General features: G+C 35.3%; 1 protein-coding gene and 1 long non-coding RNA gene across 2 annotated transcripts; one reads left to right on the forward strand and one right to left on the reverse strand.

Annotated features, from left to right (window-relative positions):
• Window positions 1-1,685: 1,685 nt before the first annotated feature.
• On the reverse strand, window positions 1,686-5,355 carry LOC104219200 (probable serine/threonine-protein kinase PBL7). The gene is made up of 6 exons (XM_009769836.2): window positions 4,855-5,355; window positions 4,202-4,446; window positions 2,814-3,202; window positions 2,370-2,502; window positions 2,150-2,239; window positions 1,686-2,059 (listed from the first exon to the last, which is right to left on the reverse strand). The coding sequence occupies exons 1-6, from the start codon at window positions 5,171-5,173 to the stop codon at window positions 1,901-1,903; spliced, it is 1,335 nt and encodes a 444-aa protein (XP_009768138.1). The 5' UTR covers window positions 5,174-5,355; the 3' UTR covers window positions 1,686-1,900.
• A 5,210-nt stretch (window positions 5,356-10,565) lies between these two features.
• Window positions 10,566-15,714, forward strand: LOC138886558 (uncharacterized). The gene is made up of 2 exons (XR_011405600.1): window positions 10,566-11,247; window positions 14,827-15,714. It is a non-coding gene; the product is annotated as an uncharacterized lncRNA (long non-coding RNA).
• Window positions 15,715-19,551: the final 3,837 nt, after the last annotated feature.

Genomic DNA, 19,551 nt, shown 5'->3' on the forward strand with positions numbered 1-19,551 from the left:
AATATTCCAATAATTTGCCAATTAGAGGTTTCTCTTTAAAGTAGTGTATGTACCAGTGCGATTCTATCTGTTGTGCTATAACGTAAATACTATATATGTTCAAAATTTAATTCTCCCTCTATCTAAAAATGCTTGTCACTAGCATTTTGATTGTAGTAAACTGTGTTACAGCACAAAATCAGAATAAATTGTAAAAACAACATGAACAGATTAATTTGTCAAAGCAGAAACCTGAATTTATTCTAGAGCTCATAAGTTTCTTGTGTGTCCTTGTGGAATTTAATTAATCTTTTCACTGTTGCCCAAAGTATTTGGATTAATTCTATCCACGAAAAACCTATTCTGTAATAGCGGCATTTCAAACTATTGAATTTCAACCAACACAAATAACATAGCAAATCACACTTAAAATTTAATTTATATTTGTTTTGGAAAAACAATGATGATAAGAGGGGAGAGATTTCAGAATCTTTAGTGTCTAAAAACTTGAGGCCAAGCCTCTTAATCTATAGGAAATAAAAGGGTGAGATGGAGAGTCAAACTAAGTGAATTTTGATAATATTTTAAAATTATAATGTCTTGCTAGTTTGAATATTAGGAAAAATACAAATTCACAGCACTTCTTGCACTCAGTAATTTTAAGAAAAGCAATAATTGTCGTCTGATTTAATTTTAAAATCAATCACATAGGGGATATGGATAGAGTGCAACATGATAATACCTTCTCCTTTGATATTCTCCTTGTCTGTGCTATAAGAGGAAAATCCAGTTGTAGTTTGTTACCCGCCTTTCACTAAAATGCAAAGGTTTCCTTGGTACCAAATGGTTGTTACTACTAGTAACAAAGCATAACCTCACATGGAGTCTATGTTCTTTCTGTTTGTTTTTATATTCTTCCCCTTGCTGTCTTGGATTTAGTTTTCTAAATATATTATCTTTCTATTACTTCTTATCGGTACCCCTTTTATATTCTTTGTTGTTATCTTCGATTTAATTTTCTAATTATTTGTCTCGCTATATTACTTGCTATCAGGGCTTCCTTCACCTTTTTTAGCCGAGGGTCTATCGCAAACAGTCCCTCTGTCATTCCAAGGTAGGGGTAAGGCTGCGTACATTCTACCCTCCCTAGACCGCACTTGTGAAATTATACTGGACGGTTGTTGTCGTTGTTGTTGTATATTCTTCCCCTTACTTTTTGTCTAGCTGTGATCAGTCTGCATTCGTCCTTATAAACTGTTTACATCTGCTCTCATAAGAACAGTGTGATGATTGTCACATTAGCTGCTATCCGTACTTGTGCTACAGTGTTCAAGTACATGTACACTCAGAATTATTCTGTAGTAATAGTAATAACTTTCAGATTGCTGATCCATATATGTTGCTTGTCTATACATTAAAAATTCCAACACTGACATTAGGTGTGGAGTTATATTCTATATTAAATAGTTGAACTGAATGCTCATATGATTAAATGTCTTATGTTCCATATATATTCCTTTTAGGAGTGTTTGGTTCACATACTAGTTATGCGGAGATTATAATAAAGAAATTCTTCTGTGGTTAATAATAGTTGAAAAGTAGTTAAAGAATGAATAATTAGAGACTATTCAAGATTGCCTACCTTGACGGGCCGTTTGGTTCATGGATTAGTTATCCAGGATCTTTAATGCAGGAATTGATATATGTGAATAATAATATACGGATTATTATATGTTAGAATAATAATACAAAAATTGTTGATAAATAGTAGTAATAATTTAGGGTGTCTCTATTTGAGTACATAAGCCTTGTCTTTTGAAGTGTTGCAGAAATATGTTACAGATTGTCATTGTCCATGTGATCAAATAACTTTGTGGAAATTAATGAATGTTGAGAACTGTCTTCAGATTCTGAATAGCTTCTAAGACCTCGGACTAACTGTTTGGTTGCATCTGAAGGAATTGGAAGGACATGAAGAAGAGTAAGTCTTGACTAGAGGTATTAAGGATTGAACAACGTCCGTCATTAATGGGCGATAATCTGCTTCTGTTTGCACACACATTGCTGCTATAGCTGCTACCTGCTTTATAAACACAGTAACAGAAAAATAAAATCATTAGAATTTGGTTTCATATGTAGTACTACAACATACATTCAATGTTAACTTCACCTGTATTAGATCCTTCTTGGTGTACTGGCCTTCTAATGTTGGATCTACCATTTCAACTACTTTTTCTCTGTTTGTCAATCTTGGAAGAGCCTAAAATAACAGAAGTGAATTTAGTAATAGTTGGACAAATGCTAAGGTAAGGGGTCGTTCTTTTTGGAACAGACAAAAAAATAGAGTGTCATACAAAATGGAACAAAAGGGTGTAGTAGTATTTACTGACCCATGAGACAAGCACATGTTCTCCAGGAGGTCGCTTTGTATCGATTGGTACACGGCCTGTCAATAGCTCTAGAAGCACCACACCGTAGCTGTATACATCTGATTTTGTTGTAAGTTTGCCTGTTGAAGCATACCTGTTTCAAGAATTGAGTTGGTTAATGGTCACAAGATAGTCTTGTATCGACAAACGTTAGCTGTAGGTTGTAACAACTAGGTAGCCTTCAAACGTTAGCTATACAGAGGACCACAAATGGGATTTACATTTTAGAAAAATATGTTAGTGTCAGCTGTACACCTCAAAGAAAAATACAGAAAGTGACAATGTGCTAAGATAGGAACTGAAGCCACCCCATGTGCAAGATTGTGTTGTAATTTTCACATTCATTGAGTAAGGTTTATGATAAGGAGAGATGTAATGGACAGATGATTGGTGTACTATACTCACTCTGGGGCCAAATATCCAGTGGTCCCTAATACTCGCGTTGAGATTAGACCGTTGATTTTGTCTGAGCCAATTTTTGCTAGCCCAAAATCAGAGACCTTAGCTCTAAAATCTTGATCAAGTAGAACATTACTGCACTTGAAATCTCTGTGGATGACTGATGGGGTTGTGTGTTCATGCATGTATTCCAAGGCTCTAGCACAATCAAGAGCTATTCTCAATCTAACTCCCCAGTTTAATGAATTCTTGGATTGTTTTTGTGGGCTGTGGAGATGTTGTTGCAGTGAACCATTGGGCATATAGTCAAAAATTAGGAGCCTGTGTTGTTGGTCTGCGCAGTATCCAAGAAGTTCAACCAAGTAAGGAGAGTGTAAGCGACTTAGTAAATCCACCTGCCAAAACATAGAACAGAGTACTCAAAATTTGAGACAGCATTAAACGACAATTACGACTCAATCTCGACTCAATCTCAAGCAAGTTAGGTCCTATATGAATCATCAATTTCGTTGTTGTGACATTTAAGCATGTCTTGATCCAATATTATGTAAGATAAAACAATATAAAAATTTGAAGTCACATAAATTAAGAAAATAAAATTGCAACTTGCATTTTTTTCTACAGTATTGCAATCATATGAATCATTTAATGTGACAGACAGTGGCTCTGAGAAACATGGTTCTGATGGCTTGACATTCCTGAAATGCTTTAATTACACAGGAAGCTGCCAAAGTACCATCACATGTGTATATGAGGGTGCATCTTATCCTAGGGCCTTTTTTTGTTCTCTTTTTGAGGGATAAAATATTTTAAAATAAAAGAAGGAAAAAAGTCAACACTTTTGGAATAATTAATTTCACCCTTGAGTGATCTTCAAAGACAACTTTAAATATACACCTTTTGTTTTAAGATATAGTAGCACACTTTAAAGTCTAACACCCAGAAAAATCTACTCTCTCCAAATGATCTTTTTAATTAGTGGTTGCACAAAGAATGCTGATTATTAAGATAATTTTGCAAGTAAATATAGTGTCCTCCCCAGACCCACCCCTACAATGAATAAATAAATTAATACCAACAATGACAACAACAAGCCCAGTGTAATCCCACCAGTGAAGCTTGAGTAGAATAATATGTACGCAAACCTTAACCTATATTTGAGAAGGTAAAAAGGATGTTTTCGATAAATCCTCAGCTCAAGGAAAGATAAAAAAGAAGAAGCAGTAGTAACAAACAATACGAGCAAATAACCAAATAAATAAATACCAAACAAATAGAAAGAAACTCGTATTATTATGCTGTGAATTGGAAATTAACAATGAAAGAGAAAAACAGAAGAAAAAATGCAATAGATGATGAAAGGGAAAGAAGAGGTAATAAATGAAGTGACAGACCTCTAATCTAAATGAACGCTCCCATTGTTTGCCTTCCCTCTGCAAAACTTTAATTGCAGCCACAGTCCCATCAGTGAGGACTCCTTTGTAGACAACCCCATAACCTCCATTCCCGATGACATTTGCCTCACTAAATTTGTCTGTGGACATCTCCAGCTCTTTGTAAGTGAATACTTGAACTCCTCTCAATTTAGGTTGTGGCATTCGCCCTGAACTTCCTCCATGCAGACATCCACCCTTCACTTCTGCCAATCATATTGTCATATAAATTGAAGTTATAAACACTGACAGTGTAAGAAGATTTTGACATAGTAGTAGTACTTTAGCCTGTGATAGCAGATTATTTGCCACTTTTACTAGACTATCAAGTAATGTTTATCATAAGATTTACGCAAAATTTGTTGTTTTGCACATGACTTTGTCTTTGTCATGTACCGAAAAATAAAAAATATGGAGGGGTTTTCCATATTTGAACAATGCTCATAAATGCATTTGTACATTTGCCAGTGTGCAAATATGTGTACTTGAAGAAGTTAAGTCATTTTCCAGCATGTTAATATTTTCACTTGAAGATGAAGATGCTCTTAAATCATCATTAATATAAGGAAAAGGAGAAATAGAAAATTTTGGAACGGAGAGTTCTCCTTAATTACCTGGGCTGGAATGGATGTTAATGGTACTATGAGCAATGAACATACAATTGCTATTGTTGATGACACTTCTGCTTTTTGAACTAATCCCATTGTCTTTGGCAGACTGTATGCGCTTAAGCATTACAATGAGAAGAGATATTGCAATAAGCAAGATGATAATTATGATGGGAATTATTATCAACAGAATAGATGTAGAAGGGAGCATGTCATTATGTCGGTGGATTTTATGACTTTGTGATTCCAAATGATGATGGCTATGGCTATGGTTACTTTTCCATCCAACTGGGCTTGTTGCAATTCCAGTGTTGTTATTTTCCATGATCACAGAAAGAATGAGAAAATGGAGGTTTTTTGGTGTATGGAAAGAATTATGAGGCAGCAATATGAAAGAATGGAATTTGGTTTTTGGATTTCTAGATCATGATATTGTCCTTAGAACCACATGATGAAGATGATTAATGCTACAAATTTCCCTTCATAGGAGGTCATATTGCCCTACATATATTGGCCACATGACTCAACACTCATACATAATGGTTTTTCTGTACTTCATTCTGTCCCTTCCTTTGTTATTATATAAAGGTCTAGTCTTTGTCTTGCTTTCAGAGAAACACCTTTTTGGAACTTCTTTGCACTCTTTTTCAAGTCTTGGGGCTCTAATAATTTGCTGATAATCAACTTGCTGTCTGCCCATATTCTGTCATCTCCCTTATACAGCTACTCGGGATGTGGGGGATAGTTTAGATGTTCATCCTTAACTAAAGATTTCGAATTCTAGAAATGGAGAACCTTTTGATAGGGAGAGGTTAACCACTCTTAGTAAGAGACGGACGCACATTATAAGTAGGGGTCACCAGCATCCGAAAAATTTGACAAAAACTCCATTATACTTGTAAATGTCTTCAAAAATAATCATATATTAGCATATGTCTCCGTATCAATTTTTATGAGCAATGATAAATTTATATTGGATGTCATGATGTCCGCGACTGCCGAATCCTGGACCGCCTCTGCTCTTAGTAGGCCTATTTGGTGCAAGTCCAGATTAGTCGAGCCAGTGGTAATAACTTCCATATACCAAATATCAAACCCAGAAAATTAATTAATGAATAAATTGACATAAGTAATATTTTACCTATGGGATAGGGTGATGGATATCCTAGAATTGCATGTTGACTGGGCAATACTTTTAAAAGTTAAAGCACCATTATGATAGGCTATGGGTCCGCAATTAGTGTTCATTTTAGGTCAAAATATGCCCTGGATTTCAGGGCAACCTTTTTAGGGATTCACAGGACCTCTCTATTTTCATATTTAATGAATGGTTGCAATTCAGAAACTTAACGTTTATTTGCCTAAAGGGCCTGAGTGAATAATGTGGAGAATTCCATACCCGTATACTGTTAAGTTATACTCGTAAAAATAGCACGGTATAGCCAGTTTTCGGACTGGTCATTCAAATAGCACGGTATTATGCTGGACCAGTATAATTTGCTGGAACTCCAGTATATTATGCTGAAATTCTAGTGTATTTATGCTGGAACTCCATCATATTATGCTGGAGTTCCAGCATACTTATCATGGAACTCCAGCATAAGTATAAGTATTTTCCGGGTTTTAAACAGTATTTTCGCTCAAATTTATCTCCACATGAAAAATGGTTAAATTTTGATTACTTTTAAAACTGGACTATTTTTGAACGACCAGTTATAAATCTGACTATTTTAGAATTTCTCCCGTTATACTCCCATTTGTCTACAGCCAAATGATTGGATGTGACGTTCAACAAGAAAAACAGAAACAGACAGAGAGTTAAATACAGAAGAAAATAAAGGCAAACAAAAAGGAAAAGTAAATGTATGAAGACATACTGAAATGTGTTCTGGATGTAAGTGCCTGTTCCTTAACTAATTTCCATTGGAGTGTACCTTATCGTGTGTTCTTAGTTTGCCCTTTGGTGATAGGTTGATAAGTATAGCATATTGGAGTTTACTTTTGTAGCTCACATGATCGCTCAACTTTGATTAATTGGTCATTAATTATTTTTTATCTTTCAAAAATTACTCAACTTTATCTAGTTCACTTAAATGATCATTCTTGCCAGCTTTTGTACTTTCAGATATGATTTAGTGACATAAGAAAAAACCATTAAAACACTAATTTGAAACTTTGACCATTTTTAAACTTAACCCACTTGTTCACATAATAGGGAAAATTATGCGATACATCAAACATTTATATTGTATTTATCATTCGTAGTTATATTTTTAGCAAATTTACCATTCATAGCTATATTTGAATTTTATAGCAAATTCATGAAATAAGAGGTTAATTGTTTTGAAACAAGAGAGCAACAAGCTCTCGTAGGGTTAGAGTGTCCGCTTAGTTAGCGGATGTCTTGAGTTCGACCCTCAATTAGAACATTTTATTTTTCTGTATTTCTGTATTTCACCTTAGTTGTATTCGTTGCGCCAACAAATACAATTGATACATATTGCATCATTTGTATACACCCATGTATATACAGTTGATACAAGTTGTATCCTTTGTATATACGCTTGTATTTCTCCTTAGTTATAATTGATACATATTGTGTTTGTTGCATGAATGAATACAATTTTGCGAACGAATACAATTGATACACGTTATATTCGTTGAGCGAACGAATATAGTTAACACATGTTGTATTTGTTGCACGTTTGAATACAAGTAATATAAATTAGTAACAATTAAATAGTAGCTACGAATGGTAACTAGGCAAACTATAATTACGAACAATAGTGGTGTATGAAAATTCTTCTACCTAATACCTAACCTATTCCACATATATGGTCGACTTTAGCAGATACTCTATATCCGATAAGAATAATTATTTAAGTGAATTAGGTAAAGTTGAGTAATTTTTGAATGACAAAACAAAGTTTTATGACTTTGATTCCATCAACCCACATTTTGTCTTATTTCTTTTAAAATTTATAGGAGGTTGTGAGTACGTGAACAAAGAAGTGCTAGGAAACAGAAAAGATCTTGATATATAAGATCTTAGAAGTCCAAATCTAAATTATCTATTTGCTGCAGAGTGAAACTGTAGTTGGTAGATCGTAAACCCCAATCTCCATTTGAGGTATTTCGTTACCAACTCAGGTTGCGTGCAATATTTAGAATGGGTAACATTTCGAGGATGGAAAATACATTAATATTGTCATACTTTATAGTTTATTCTGTGCTAAAGATTCGGATTTGGCTCTGACCCCCAAAAGTAACAACTAGGATGGATACGAAATGAGACATAAACTTGTGATGCATTTATTTCTTAATCTTACAGAAAAATAGAGAGTGACACTTGTTCAATATGTTACATATCTAACTAACATACACCAGAATATCAAAATCCATGTGGATATGTAGGGTTGTACTTATCCCATTTGGAATGTCTTTCTGTCTAATTAAACCAACCTCTCAACAGTTGTAGGAATATGGAAAACCAAAAATCTGTGACTCAAAAAGTTTCATGTGTGGAATAGCACTTTACCACTATTTTTCTGTTGCAAAGTTGCATAGATTCGGTTCAGGTAGGACCAATTCTTATTAATTCCTCTTTTCGTTCTTTTTGTCAAAAACCTCATTTTCTCAAATGTTCCAGATTTATAGCCTTTTTAAATTACTCATTAATTGAACTTGTTGAGTCTATATCAGTAGTTGAGTACTTGAGTATAATAATCTTTTTGAGAGATGGTATTCTCTGCAGTTGCCACTGAGTGTGAGATGTATGTGATGGTTACCTCTCTAAAAGGGAAGAAATGCAGAAATAGCCAGATTTATAAATAGTCATTTTAAAATAGTTACAGTTTTAAAAGTTATCGAAATTTAGTTACTTTTTATGTAAAGATAAATTTGAACAAAAAAATGTTCAAAATCCGAAAAATATTCCAGCATAAGTATATTGGAACTCCACTATAATAAATAGGACTTCCAACATAATATACTGGAGTTCTAGTATAATATATCGGTCCAGCATAATATGCTGGAAGTTCATACACAGGTGCTCCAATCTCCAGTATATTATGCTAGAATTTTTCGCTTGTTGGAGTTCCAGCATAATATGCTGGAAGTTCATACACAGGTGCACCGATCTCCAGGAACTTTCCGTGTTGCAGCAAAATAATGGCTATTTTTCAATGACTTTGCAAACGCTAGCTTTTTTTCAATGACCAGTCCGAAAACTGGCTACCCGGTGCTATTTTTACCTAAAAGGGTTCAATTTTCTTTTTTTTTTTTTTTTTTTACTTTTAGCCTACGTTAGAAACTATTTACATTTAATAGCCCAAACAGTATATAAATTTTGTATAATTTTTGTAAATAATATACACAATATATCTATAGAAAAAAAAATATTTTTCAGCTACTATTTTAGTAAAAAATCCTATCATGTATAGATCTTAGCCGAAGCCTACACAACGGAAAGAATGGGGAGGCCATTTATTAAATACTGCTACTTACGGGATGTTCTGCTAAGGCCCGCCCTTTGTGTGGCAACACCGCTCAAGTTTTTGCAAAACAACTCTATGAGGCTTATATAAGATGGACCTAAAATGGCTTTTGAAAGCTCTAAGAGAAATGGACCTATCTTGGTCTAAGACGGGCCGAGAGGAAATCTAATATGAGATGGACTGGGTAAAAATTGCACGGGGCGTCCTATTTGGTCGACCCCATTTAATCTATACCCATTTTTTTTAACTTTTAACTTGTACCCACTTTTTAAATAACTTGCCCCTTTCTCCTCCTTCTCCTCATTCGTTTTTCTATTTCTTTTAATGTAGAAGCTAAGAGCTGACAATCCCGAGTCTTGATACCAAAATCAGTAGGGGAAGCAGGACCTTGAACTTTAGGCTCTGTTCCAAACAAAACCATTTCCTCACTCAAAAGAAGAGCAAGCTTAATACCTTCTGATTTCAACTTATCATCTACTAATAAAGTTGACTGCTTTCTGTCCATATAAGTGATTGGATTTCCGCAATTTCTATCATAGCCAATGTAAGCACGTAATTTTTTACATGAGCAACTTTTAAAAAGTAGTATTTTTAAATAAATAATTAGGATATTTATTTGGGTTTATTTCTATAGAATTTTACTTTATTACTAATTTTAATTTTATTTTTAAGGCACAAAACTAAAAAATATACATACATTATATATATATATATAGAAAACTAAAAAATATACATACATATATATATAGTTTCATGTTTTATCATATTTCTATTTAGCTTAAGGTTATTAAGATTTTTGTAGCCATATATTTTGTTTTTACTATAATTTTTAATCTTACTTTTAATTTATATAAAACATAATATATATATATATATATATATATATATATATATATATATATATATATATATATATATATAGTTTCATATATTTACATAGTTTGTTTAATTAATAAAATTAATTTTAATTTTGAGTTGGTTATTTAATGGACTTTTAGAAATTGAAGAAGTACAAAATTTTGGGCCCCATTCTACACAAGACAAGGCCCAAATCGGATAACCCAAGCAGCCCCGGTGACCCGCACCCAGTCCACCCGCCCCGCCCCGTTTTGATTTTAAATCCTGGTCATCCAACCCCTCTAATCCTAAGGTCAAGGTTAATCCCCACACCCCATATAAAAACCTAATTTTTCCCAAACCCTAAACTAAAATCCCCATCAAACCAGCGCCCCCATCTCCAAGCTTCTGCCCGCGCGCCTACCACCCCAAACCCGCCGGAAATCACCCAAAATCCGGCACTCCACGTAAGCACTGGTCCCCTATGGTCCCCCTTCCCTTCGTTTCATCTTCCACGTAGCAAAATCCCAACGAATCTCATCATTATTGACGCGCGTTTTCTTGCTCTCTAAGTTGGAATCGAATAAATGAAGGTCGTAGATTGAATCACTGTCAATCTAGACCCTCCATTTGTTCGATCTCGAACTATATGAGAGAGAAATCAGACAGAAATTGGAGGTGGGGAGAAAGTTGAAGAAAGAAGCGAAGGTTCACCAAAAAAAAAATATTCTCCTTCTGTTTTCATCTTCATTTTCAGATTTTTAGACATAATTTAATTTCGAAAAAAAAATACAAAAAAATAGAAATTGAGTTTAAATTTTTGTCAGAACTTGTTTCCATTTAGAAAAATTAGAAAATATCCCAAAAATATTTTAGTTTCTTCTTTTTCTTAAATTTTGTTTTAACATGGAGATTGATTGAGCCGAGATCGAGTTCGCCATTCGAGTTCGAGTTCGTTGGTTTTTGCATCCTGTCGCATTGTAGCTGTTGTCCTCTTTGGATTTTCATTTTCGGATTCATTTGTCTTCGATTGAAAGCAGAATTAATCAAAATTCTCGTCTATCAGGTTCATATCTCCTTCTTTTCTATATCTCTGCGTAAAGATGCGATCGAATATGTCGAGAGCCTAGAATAAGCCATTAGAATTGGTTTGAATCTTTAAAAAAATGGTTTAAGTTTAAGTGTTAGTCGAAACAAATTGTTGGATTCTGATTGATGAAGAATTTGGATGAATTTCCTTGGTATGTGCGTCTGCTCTGTTTCGTTTGTGCGTTCAAATATCGTATAATATCAGACTTGACTGATTCCGATATGCTCGACTGAAGTCGGAATTGGCTGGTAGTTGTATGGATTATTCAAGTGTCATATTACTGTTAGTTTTAGTTCGATTAGTCCCTCTGATGTTTGCAAAGTTTCCCTCTGATAGATTATTAGTATCTGTTAGCCTGTTAACTTAAAAATTATTCTTATTGGTTGAAACTTGGAGGCTTAATCATAGGTTTGTATCAGATCTACATGCTTAACTTGCCATATGCTTGATCTTCCTTGTCTGGAGTTTTATGTCCAGGCGTTTAAAATTTTGCTGGGAAATGCCATGTGCTAAATATAGTGGTGAAACAACTTCATGAATCAAGCAACCCGTATATTTTCTTTGTGATTTTCACAAGTTTCGCAGTGAGCTTCAAATGAAAAATGAAAATCCATAAGCTTCCTTATTATGTGCATCACTGATTATGGGCTTGAGAGTCATATGTTTATCCTAATGCTATAAGTCTAATTCTTGGGAGAATTATGTTGAGGCATTTCCTTAGAAATACGAATTTAGGGGCATTCTCAATGTGTTTAAATTGGATCATTTAAATTGTCCTTTCATGGCATGTGAATAGATTTTTTTAAAAAAATTGAGAGAGTGGTTTCCTACTAGTAAAGTAGTATTGTACGTGTTGAGAGCCTAAACTTGAAAATCCTTAAGAGTGTTTGGTGGGTCTTTGCTCAGTTGTTTCAAAAGGGTCTTGTTTATAGATGTTTCAAGGTTATGCCTTATAGTACTGGTTTGAAGACTCCATTAACCAATTTTGAAGATAATTCTAATTATAAGGAAGACAGTGGTGAGAATGAGGGAGGTGGATTGATTTTCATAACGGGAATAAAACTATGGATTTGAAGTTCATGGGGAGTGTTTTGGGTCATTTAGAATGAATGAGTGGCGGTTAGGTTCAAACGAAAATCCTATGGTTCTCGTTATATTCTAATCCCGTTGTATTTGTTTGTTGTTATTTTCCTGTTCCTTTGATTGTAGTTGCTTGGTGTCTGTCTGTATATTTGGAGTGTCTTGAATGATTTGGGCCGTGGGAGTTGGGAGAAAGACTTGGCCCATTAGTGTTAATTTGCTTACTCTAAATACATGAAAATGATAAGTTAAAAGAACATTAACCCGAGTTGAATTTATTTTAGTTTTTTCTCTTATTTACTTATTCTCATTTAATTATTACTCTCTAGGAGCATATTAGGCCGACCACATCTGGGTAGGCAAGTTTTAGGACTTCTGTTAATTGTGAGGCGAGAGGTCGTTCCCTTAGTTAAATTTATCCGGGGAATGCCCCGAAGGATTTGTATATATATATATAATTCCGTGGAATGCCCTGTCGTACATGTAAATGGAGGGCAAAAGTAGAAAATTGTAGTATTTTTATTTTTATTTTCTTTTATTTAGGTGGGGACGACATCGAGCCTCTTGTGTATCTATTTTCTTTTTCCTGTATTTTCTTCCTCAATTGAATATTTTAAAAGCCAACTAGATCGAGTATCCTACCGTACTAATTACGGGACTTGGGGAGTGCCTAACACCTTCTCCCCGAGTCAGATGAACCGCCTTACCCTAATCTCTGGTGTAGACTTGGTTTTAGAGTTCAAAGTGTTTTGAATGGAAAATTATTATTTTTATAAAAACGGTAACCTGACACACCGAAATCCAATGTCAGGTGGCGACTCTGAGTTATTTACCTTTTAAATACAATTTTTGTCACATTCTAATTGGAAAACCCTTTTCAAGCTTTATAAATTCTTTTTATTTATTTAAGAGGGGTTAGTGCAGTTTGGTTAAAAAAAGGGGTGTGACGACCCGGCCCGTCATCTCATGGGTTACCGCTCCATTTTTTCCCATTCTCAGCTTCTTTATACTTTATTATCCGTATATTATGTGATCGAGTTGGTTTGGAGTGGTTTTGATAAGAAATGAGATACTTAGTCTCTTTTAAGAAGGCTTAAGTTGGAACAGTCAACCCGATGTTGACTTATGAGTTAGAGGGCTCGAATGTGAATTCCGATGATTCGGTTAGCTTCGGGGGATGATTTGTGACTTAGGAGTGTGATCGGAAGTAATTTTGGAGGTCCGGTGTAGAATTAGGCTTGAATTGGCGAAGTTAGTATTTTGGCGAATTCCGGTTGATAGGTGAGATTTTGATCCGAGAGTCGGAATGGAATTCCGAGAGTTGTTGTAGCTTCGTTAGGTGATTTGGGATATGTGTGTAAAATTTCAGGTCATTCGGACGTGGTTTGGTCGGGTTTTTGATCGAAAGTGTATTTCGGAAGTTTTAAGAAAATTAGGCTTGAATTCGATGAGTTTTGGGCAATTTGATGTTGTTTGAGGTATTTTGATGATTGGAAGAGGTTTGAATAATGTTATGAATTATGTTGGCATGTTTGGTCGGGGTCCCATGAGGCTCGGATAAGTTTTGGAAGATTTTTTGGAAGATTTTTGCCGTTTGAGCATAAGCATGTAATGATCTAAAGGTCCATTTTTAGTTCTAGAGATCGAAATTTTATTTCGAGATTTCCAGAATTTAAATAATGAATTATAGGAGTGATCTGGAAAGTTTGGTCTAATTTTATCAAGTCGCGATTGAGTTTTTGACACGAAACATGAGTTAATTGTTTAACGAGTGAAATGGATATCGCACTGAGCAAACGAGCTCCGAATTGAGTTTCGATTGAAGGACTATGTTCGTATCATTATTTGTGACTCATAAGAACAAGAATCATCGAATTCCGAGTTCGTATGATGGAGTTAGAGCTATTTTAGTAAAAAGAAAAGTGTTGCAATTTCTTTGGCTGCTGTTGTATTGTTTTAGCAGCGTGAACAGTAACCGCGCGGGTGAACAGTAACAGCGCCCGTGAACAGAACTTCCGAAAAATTTTGGGCAGTGAGTTTAATAAACATTCCACCCGCGATCCAAGTCCCATTTCCTCCATTTTTGAGCAACCTTGAGAGCTTTTGGACGGGGAGTGAAGGGGGTTTCGACAAGAAGTGATTGGAGGTAAGTCCTATGAACTAAAAACACGTTTTTATTGTGAAATTGATCTTGGAATCCATGGAAATTTAGCGAAAGAGGAAGAACTAGGGCTTGAGTTTTAATATTTCAAATTTGGATTTGAGGGGTCATTTGGACTCCGATTTTGGTAAATTTGATATGTGTAGACTCGTGGCGAGATAAGGAATCCGGTGATGTTAATTTTATGATTTTTCGAGACGTGGGCCCGGGGCTCGGGTTTTGCCAAATTCGTGAATTTTGATATTTTTCGAGTGCTTTCGATTGGGTATTGTCTTTTTTGCATTATGTGACATATTCATTGCAATTTTGGGCAGATTCGACGCACGTGGAGGCTAATTCGAGGGGCAAAGGCGTCGCGAATTAAAAAAATAGCCGATTTGAGGTGAGTAATTGATGTAAATGATGTCCTGAGGGTTTGAAACCCCGGAATTTCACATCGTAACGCTTTATTGAGGTGACTTGCACGTCGAATAACGAGTATGGGGTAGAGCACCATTGGGGATTGTGATTTGGTCCGTCCCGAGAGATGTTTTTACCGTATTTTCTATTTGAACTAAATTGAGAATCATCCTTACTTGGATTTAATTGTTACATTTGGGCTTCTTGCCAATTATTTGAATCCTTCAGGGATTGACATCACAGTTTTCGCATAAATGCATATCATTTGATCTCAGTCCAAGGTTTTAAATACTGTTTTGCAAACTCAGCCATCTTTCTAAGATTTGAAAACTTAAATGATATTTCTAAATGATATTTCGGGCTGAGAACTACTGTTTTACAAATGCCCAAGGAGCTTATGATGATTTCTGGACCGAGCATGGATCGGGCTGCGCGCCACCGCAGTGTTATATTGATATTGAGGCCGAGAGCCTGGTTGATTACATTGATATTGAGTTCGAGGGCCTGGTTGATTACATTGATATTGAGGCCGAGAGCTTGGGTGATTATATTGATATTGATATGAGGCTGAGGGCCTAGATTTGATGCCACGAGATGGCTTTATATTGCGCTTGGGCTGTAGGAGCCCCTCCGGAGTCTGTACACACCCCTAGTGAGCGCCGTCGACGATAAATAAAATGGATGGCTCGGGCTGCACACCGCAATGGGTACTAGAGAGTACCATTATATGCATTGCATTGCACTCATGCATTTGTTTTTATCTATTATACCTGTCTCAGTAATTGATACTCTGATTTAATTGACTTGTTGCTTCACTAATTATTGTTCTAAACTGCCAGTCATAGTTTACTTTGTATTTTTCCACGATTTCTTATTTTCAGCCTTTATTATGTTTATTACTCACTGGGTCGGAGTACTCACATTACTCCCTGCACCTTGCGTGCAGATCCAGATACACCATAGGTTGAGTGAGGATTTGTTAGCTGAGCAGCAATATCCGTGTCACGATCCAAAACGATGGGCCGCGACAGTCACCCAGTACCTTACTTGACTGAGTACCAACGTAACATATCTTTCTTATTACATTATCATATACACATGACATATGGGCCTACTAGGCCAACATGATCCTTTATAAACTCAAAACATAGGCTGACAAGGCCGTACAATCTTTTATATATACGACATATGTCTACAAGCCTCTAAGAGTACATGAATGTCATAAAGGTCGGAACAGAGTCCCGCCATACCAAACAATAGACGTCTAAATCATACTAATCAAATACGCAGCTCCGAAGCAAATGGAGCGCACCAACATCTTCCGCTGAGCTGATAGCCTACTTGGAAGGCTCTCGACCTGTCTATCAGGACCTGCGGGCATGAAACGCAGTGTCCCCAGGCAAAAGGGACGTCAGTACGAATAATGTACCGAGTATGTAAGGCACATAAATAAATACATAGGAGACATGGAAGACATATGGAGTACATGACTCAACCCGTACGTCTGAATAACTTTGTAAATCATAAATTACTTTCAGCGTCATGCATATGCGTATGAATGTCATGTCGTGCATAGGTATATGTTTCATAACATCATCAGCCTCTGAGGGCATCCCATCATATCATATCGGCCACTGTGGGCAAAATCATCAAAAATGGAAATTGATGTTAGAACAAAACTAGTCATCGGCAGATATCACAAAACAAAATCCACACCATGTGAATTAAATCTTTCTTTGCCATATTTTAACAGCCATTCCTAGACTATATGATTCGAACTCATTCATATCAAGGGGCTAAAATTCATAGTTCACCCAACATTATAAATAACACTTACAACTAAATAAGGAGGATCAAATATAATTAAAAAACTAAGTTAATTACAAAATATGATTCTATTCTCAACATTGTAAAACTCCTTCATTCAAATAACTTGCCATTCATTCATATAATCTCTTGTTCTCCCATTTCACATATCAAGGAGAAGGGAAATACCTAGTAAGCAAAACAAAACAGAAAATGAAGGATCAGCAGTGATCAGTAACAGCTAGCCCAGATTCAACCAGTCAACACAGTGAGATCAGCTCAAAAATTCAATGAAATAGTAAACCCATAACAAAGCTTGATCCAGAATTTTTCAAAACACAACTTCAGTCCATTTCAAACCCCAAGATGAGAAACTATGATTTTCAGAAGTTTTGTTCACCAAATGAAATCAGACGACTCCAAAAATGAGCAAACTTTTAGCAATTTTTCTAAACAAATATTGTGAGGAATTCAGAATTTTCCAAAAAAAGAACTCAGCCTCTTCAATTTTTTTGATCTTTTTTTCTCTTAATCCCTCCTTGAATGACAAGTTAGAGAGCCTTTATGTGCAAGGAATTTAGAGCTGCCTTAAGGGATCAGATTTTCATTTTGACCCTTCTGAAATTTTCATTTTAGCTTAAAGATCCCTAGTGTAAAACTCAGAAATTCAGAAATGCCCCCACCCCAGCTTCCTAGAAGCTTCCAGTTCAGTTATACAAAGATTCCCTACCTAGAGTTCCTAAACTACCCCTTGAACTCTTGAAATTACCCTCAGAAAATTACATGAGTTAAGTTGGCCCAATGGCCTAATTTGATATGGGTTTGTAACCCAAGTTTAGTTCCCTCTTGGGCTTCTGATTTTCAGAGTCCAATTGAAATCAAACAAGGATTCCCAATTTAAGAACTAATTAACCTAAACAACAGTAGGAAATTAACTAGTTTATAGGCTTAATTAACTAGGTGACTAACTAGAACAAAAATTATGCGATTTAATCAACAGAAAATAAACAAATTAAACAGGACAGTCTTGAAAAATGAACAAAAAGAAAAACCAACGAAGATCAAACGGATAGGTCCCAAACTCGGCCAAATATTTGGTGAAATTTTAAATAAGGAAAAGAAAAAGAAAGAAGATGGCAATAAATGAAAAATGAAACTAGAAACAGACCCAAAAAGAAATGGAACTCACCGGCTAAGCTCGACCTCGAGACCTGACACTCCAACTTCATCCCCAAATAATGTTAGTCACTTGTTCTTTGTTAAAAACAAGTGAACAATACTATTTCGTGACAAAACCGGCTTTAAAACTCATGAGGGTTGGAACAATCACCGTGCACACCCAAGTTTAGATTTGGCTCTTAGAACCCGGATTTGGGATTTAAGATTCGAAGAGTTTAAAGAGGATTTGTGGGAGATAAATGGTGGATTTAGTATGAGGGGGTCTTGATGGTTCTGTGGTGTTAATTTGGGAGGGATTGGAGGTGGCGCCGCCACCCTAAGGCGGTGGGGGAATGGTGGCGGTGGATTAGGGTTCTAGTCTCTGAAGAGAGGGGATGAGAGAGACGATTGGGAGGGGGGTTAGAGGTTCGTACATATAAATACTATCGACCCCCCACTTCACGACCGCTGGATCAAGGAAAGTTAACGGTTGAGATCTACTCAACACAAAACGGGGCCGTTTGGATTGTAAGGGGATGGACCGGGTAACTAGGAGCGGGTCTGGGCCCCAATTCGCGGGTATTTGGATGGGTTGAGGGTGTTTGGTTTGGCTTGGAAATTGAGAATTTAAACAATGCCCAACAAATCTGATACAAGACCCTTTTTGTTTTCTTTTCTTTTCAATTTTTCTAATTTCTTTTGATTTAAAACTAAAAATAAACCTAAATTAATTCCTAATCCCATTATGCTATCACATTAAATTAATTAACTCTAATTAACAATTAACACAATTAATTAAAAACCAAATAAAGGAAAAACTACCAAAGTTTAACAATGAAAATTAAAAGTGCAAAAATAACTATATTTTTTTGTGATTTTCCCAATTCTTATAAAATAACTAATTTACTACTTAATTCAAAAAAAGAAAAATTAAATCCTAAAATTCAAATGCAACATTTTTTTTATTTTCACTAGTTAAACAAAATTAACATGCTCAGACAAATGCAAACAATTAATGAAAAATGCTACGAAAATCTACAAAATTGTAAATAATGGAAAAAATTATTTTGTTTTGAATTTGTGGGAGTAATTCATATAGGGCAAAAATCACGTGCTCACATTCACAATTGAATATATTGTTGGGCAAAATATCTAGATGGTTATACCACAAGATTAAAGTATAATTTATCTTGATTATGGGAGTAGTTTTACTCCAACTTCTTGTGCTAGCATACTTAGTGTATATGGAACGGACCAAGTAGAGAAAATATGTTTTTGTACTAAATATATATATATATATATATAAAATATTTTCTCTGATTCATTAAACAAGCTTATACTCCTAATTTTGATATAGTTATGATCAATGTGATTTGTTTATTGTTTTGATTTATCAAAAGGTACAACTCTATTCAGAGTAGTGTATGCCTAATAGATTGGACAATAACGAATAGCATTGTGAAATAATAATTAGTTGATAGAATCCGTTAATCGGCTTTGAGTTTGATGATACCCATTTATGTAAGCTTATAAGTGTTCATGTGAAAACCCGGCCGGTAAAATAGACTAGGAGCAAGCTCGATGTATACGGTCAAAATCATATGCCTCCGATTTTGTAGGCTCGAGAAGTCGCATCGGGGACAAAAGTTCGATATAGACCAAGCTCGGGCTCGAAG

The sequence above is a fragment of the Nicotiana sylvestris genome, chromosome 1 (assembly GCF_000393655.2).
Source record: "Nicotiana sylvestris chromosome 1, ASM39365v2, whole genome shotgun sequence".
Lineage (NCBI taxonomy): Eukaryota > Viridiplantae > Streptophyta > Magnoliopsida > Solanales > Solanaceae > Nicotiana > Nicotiana sylvestris.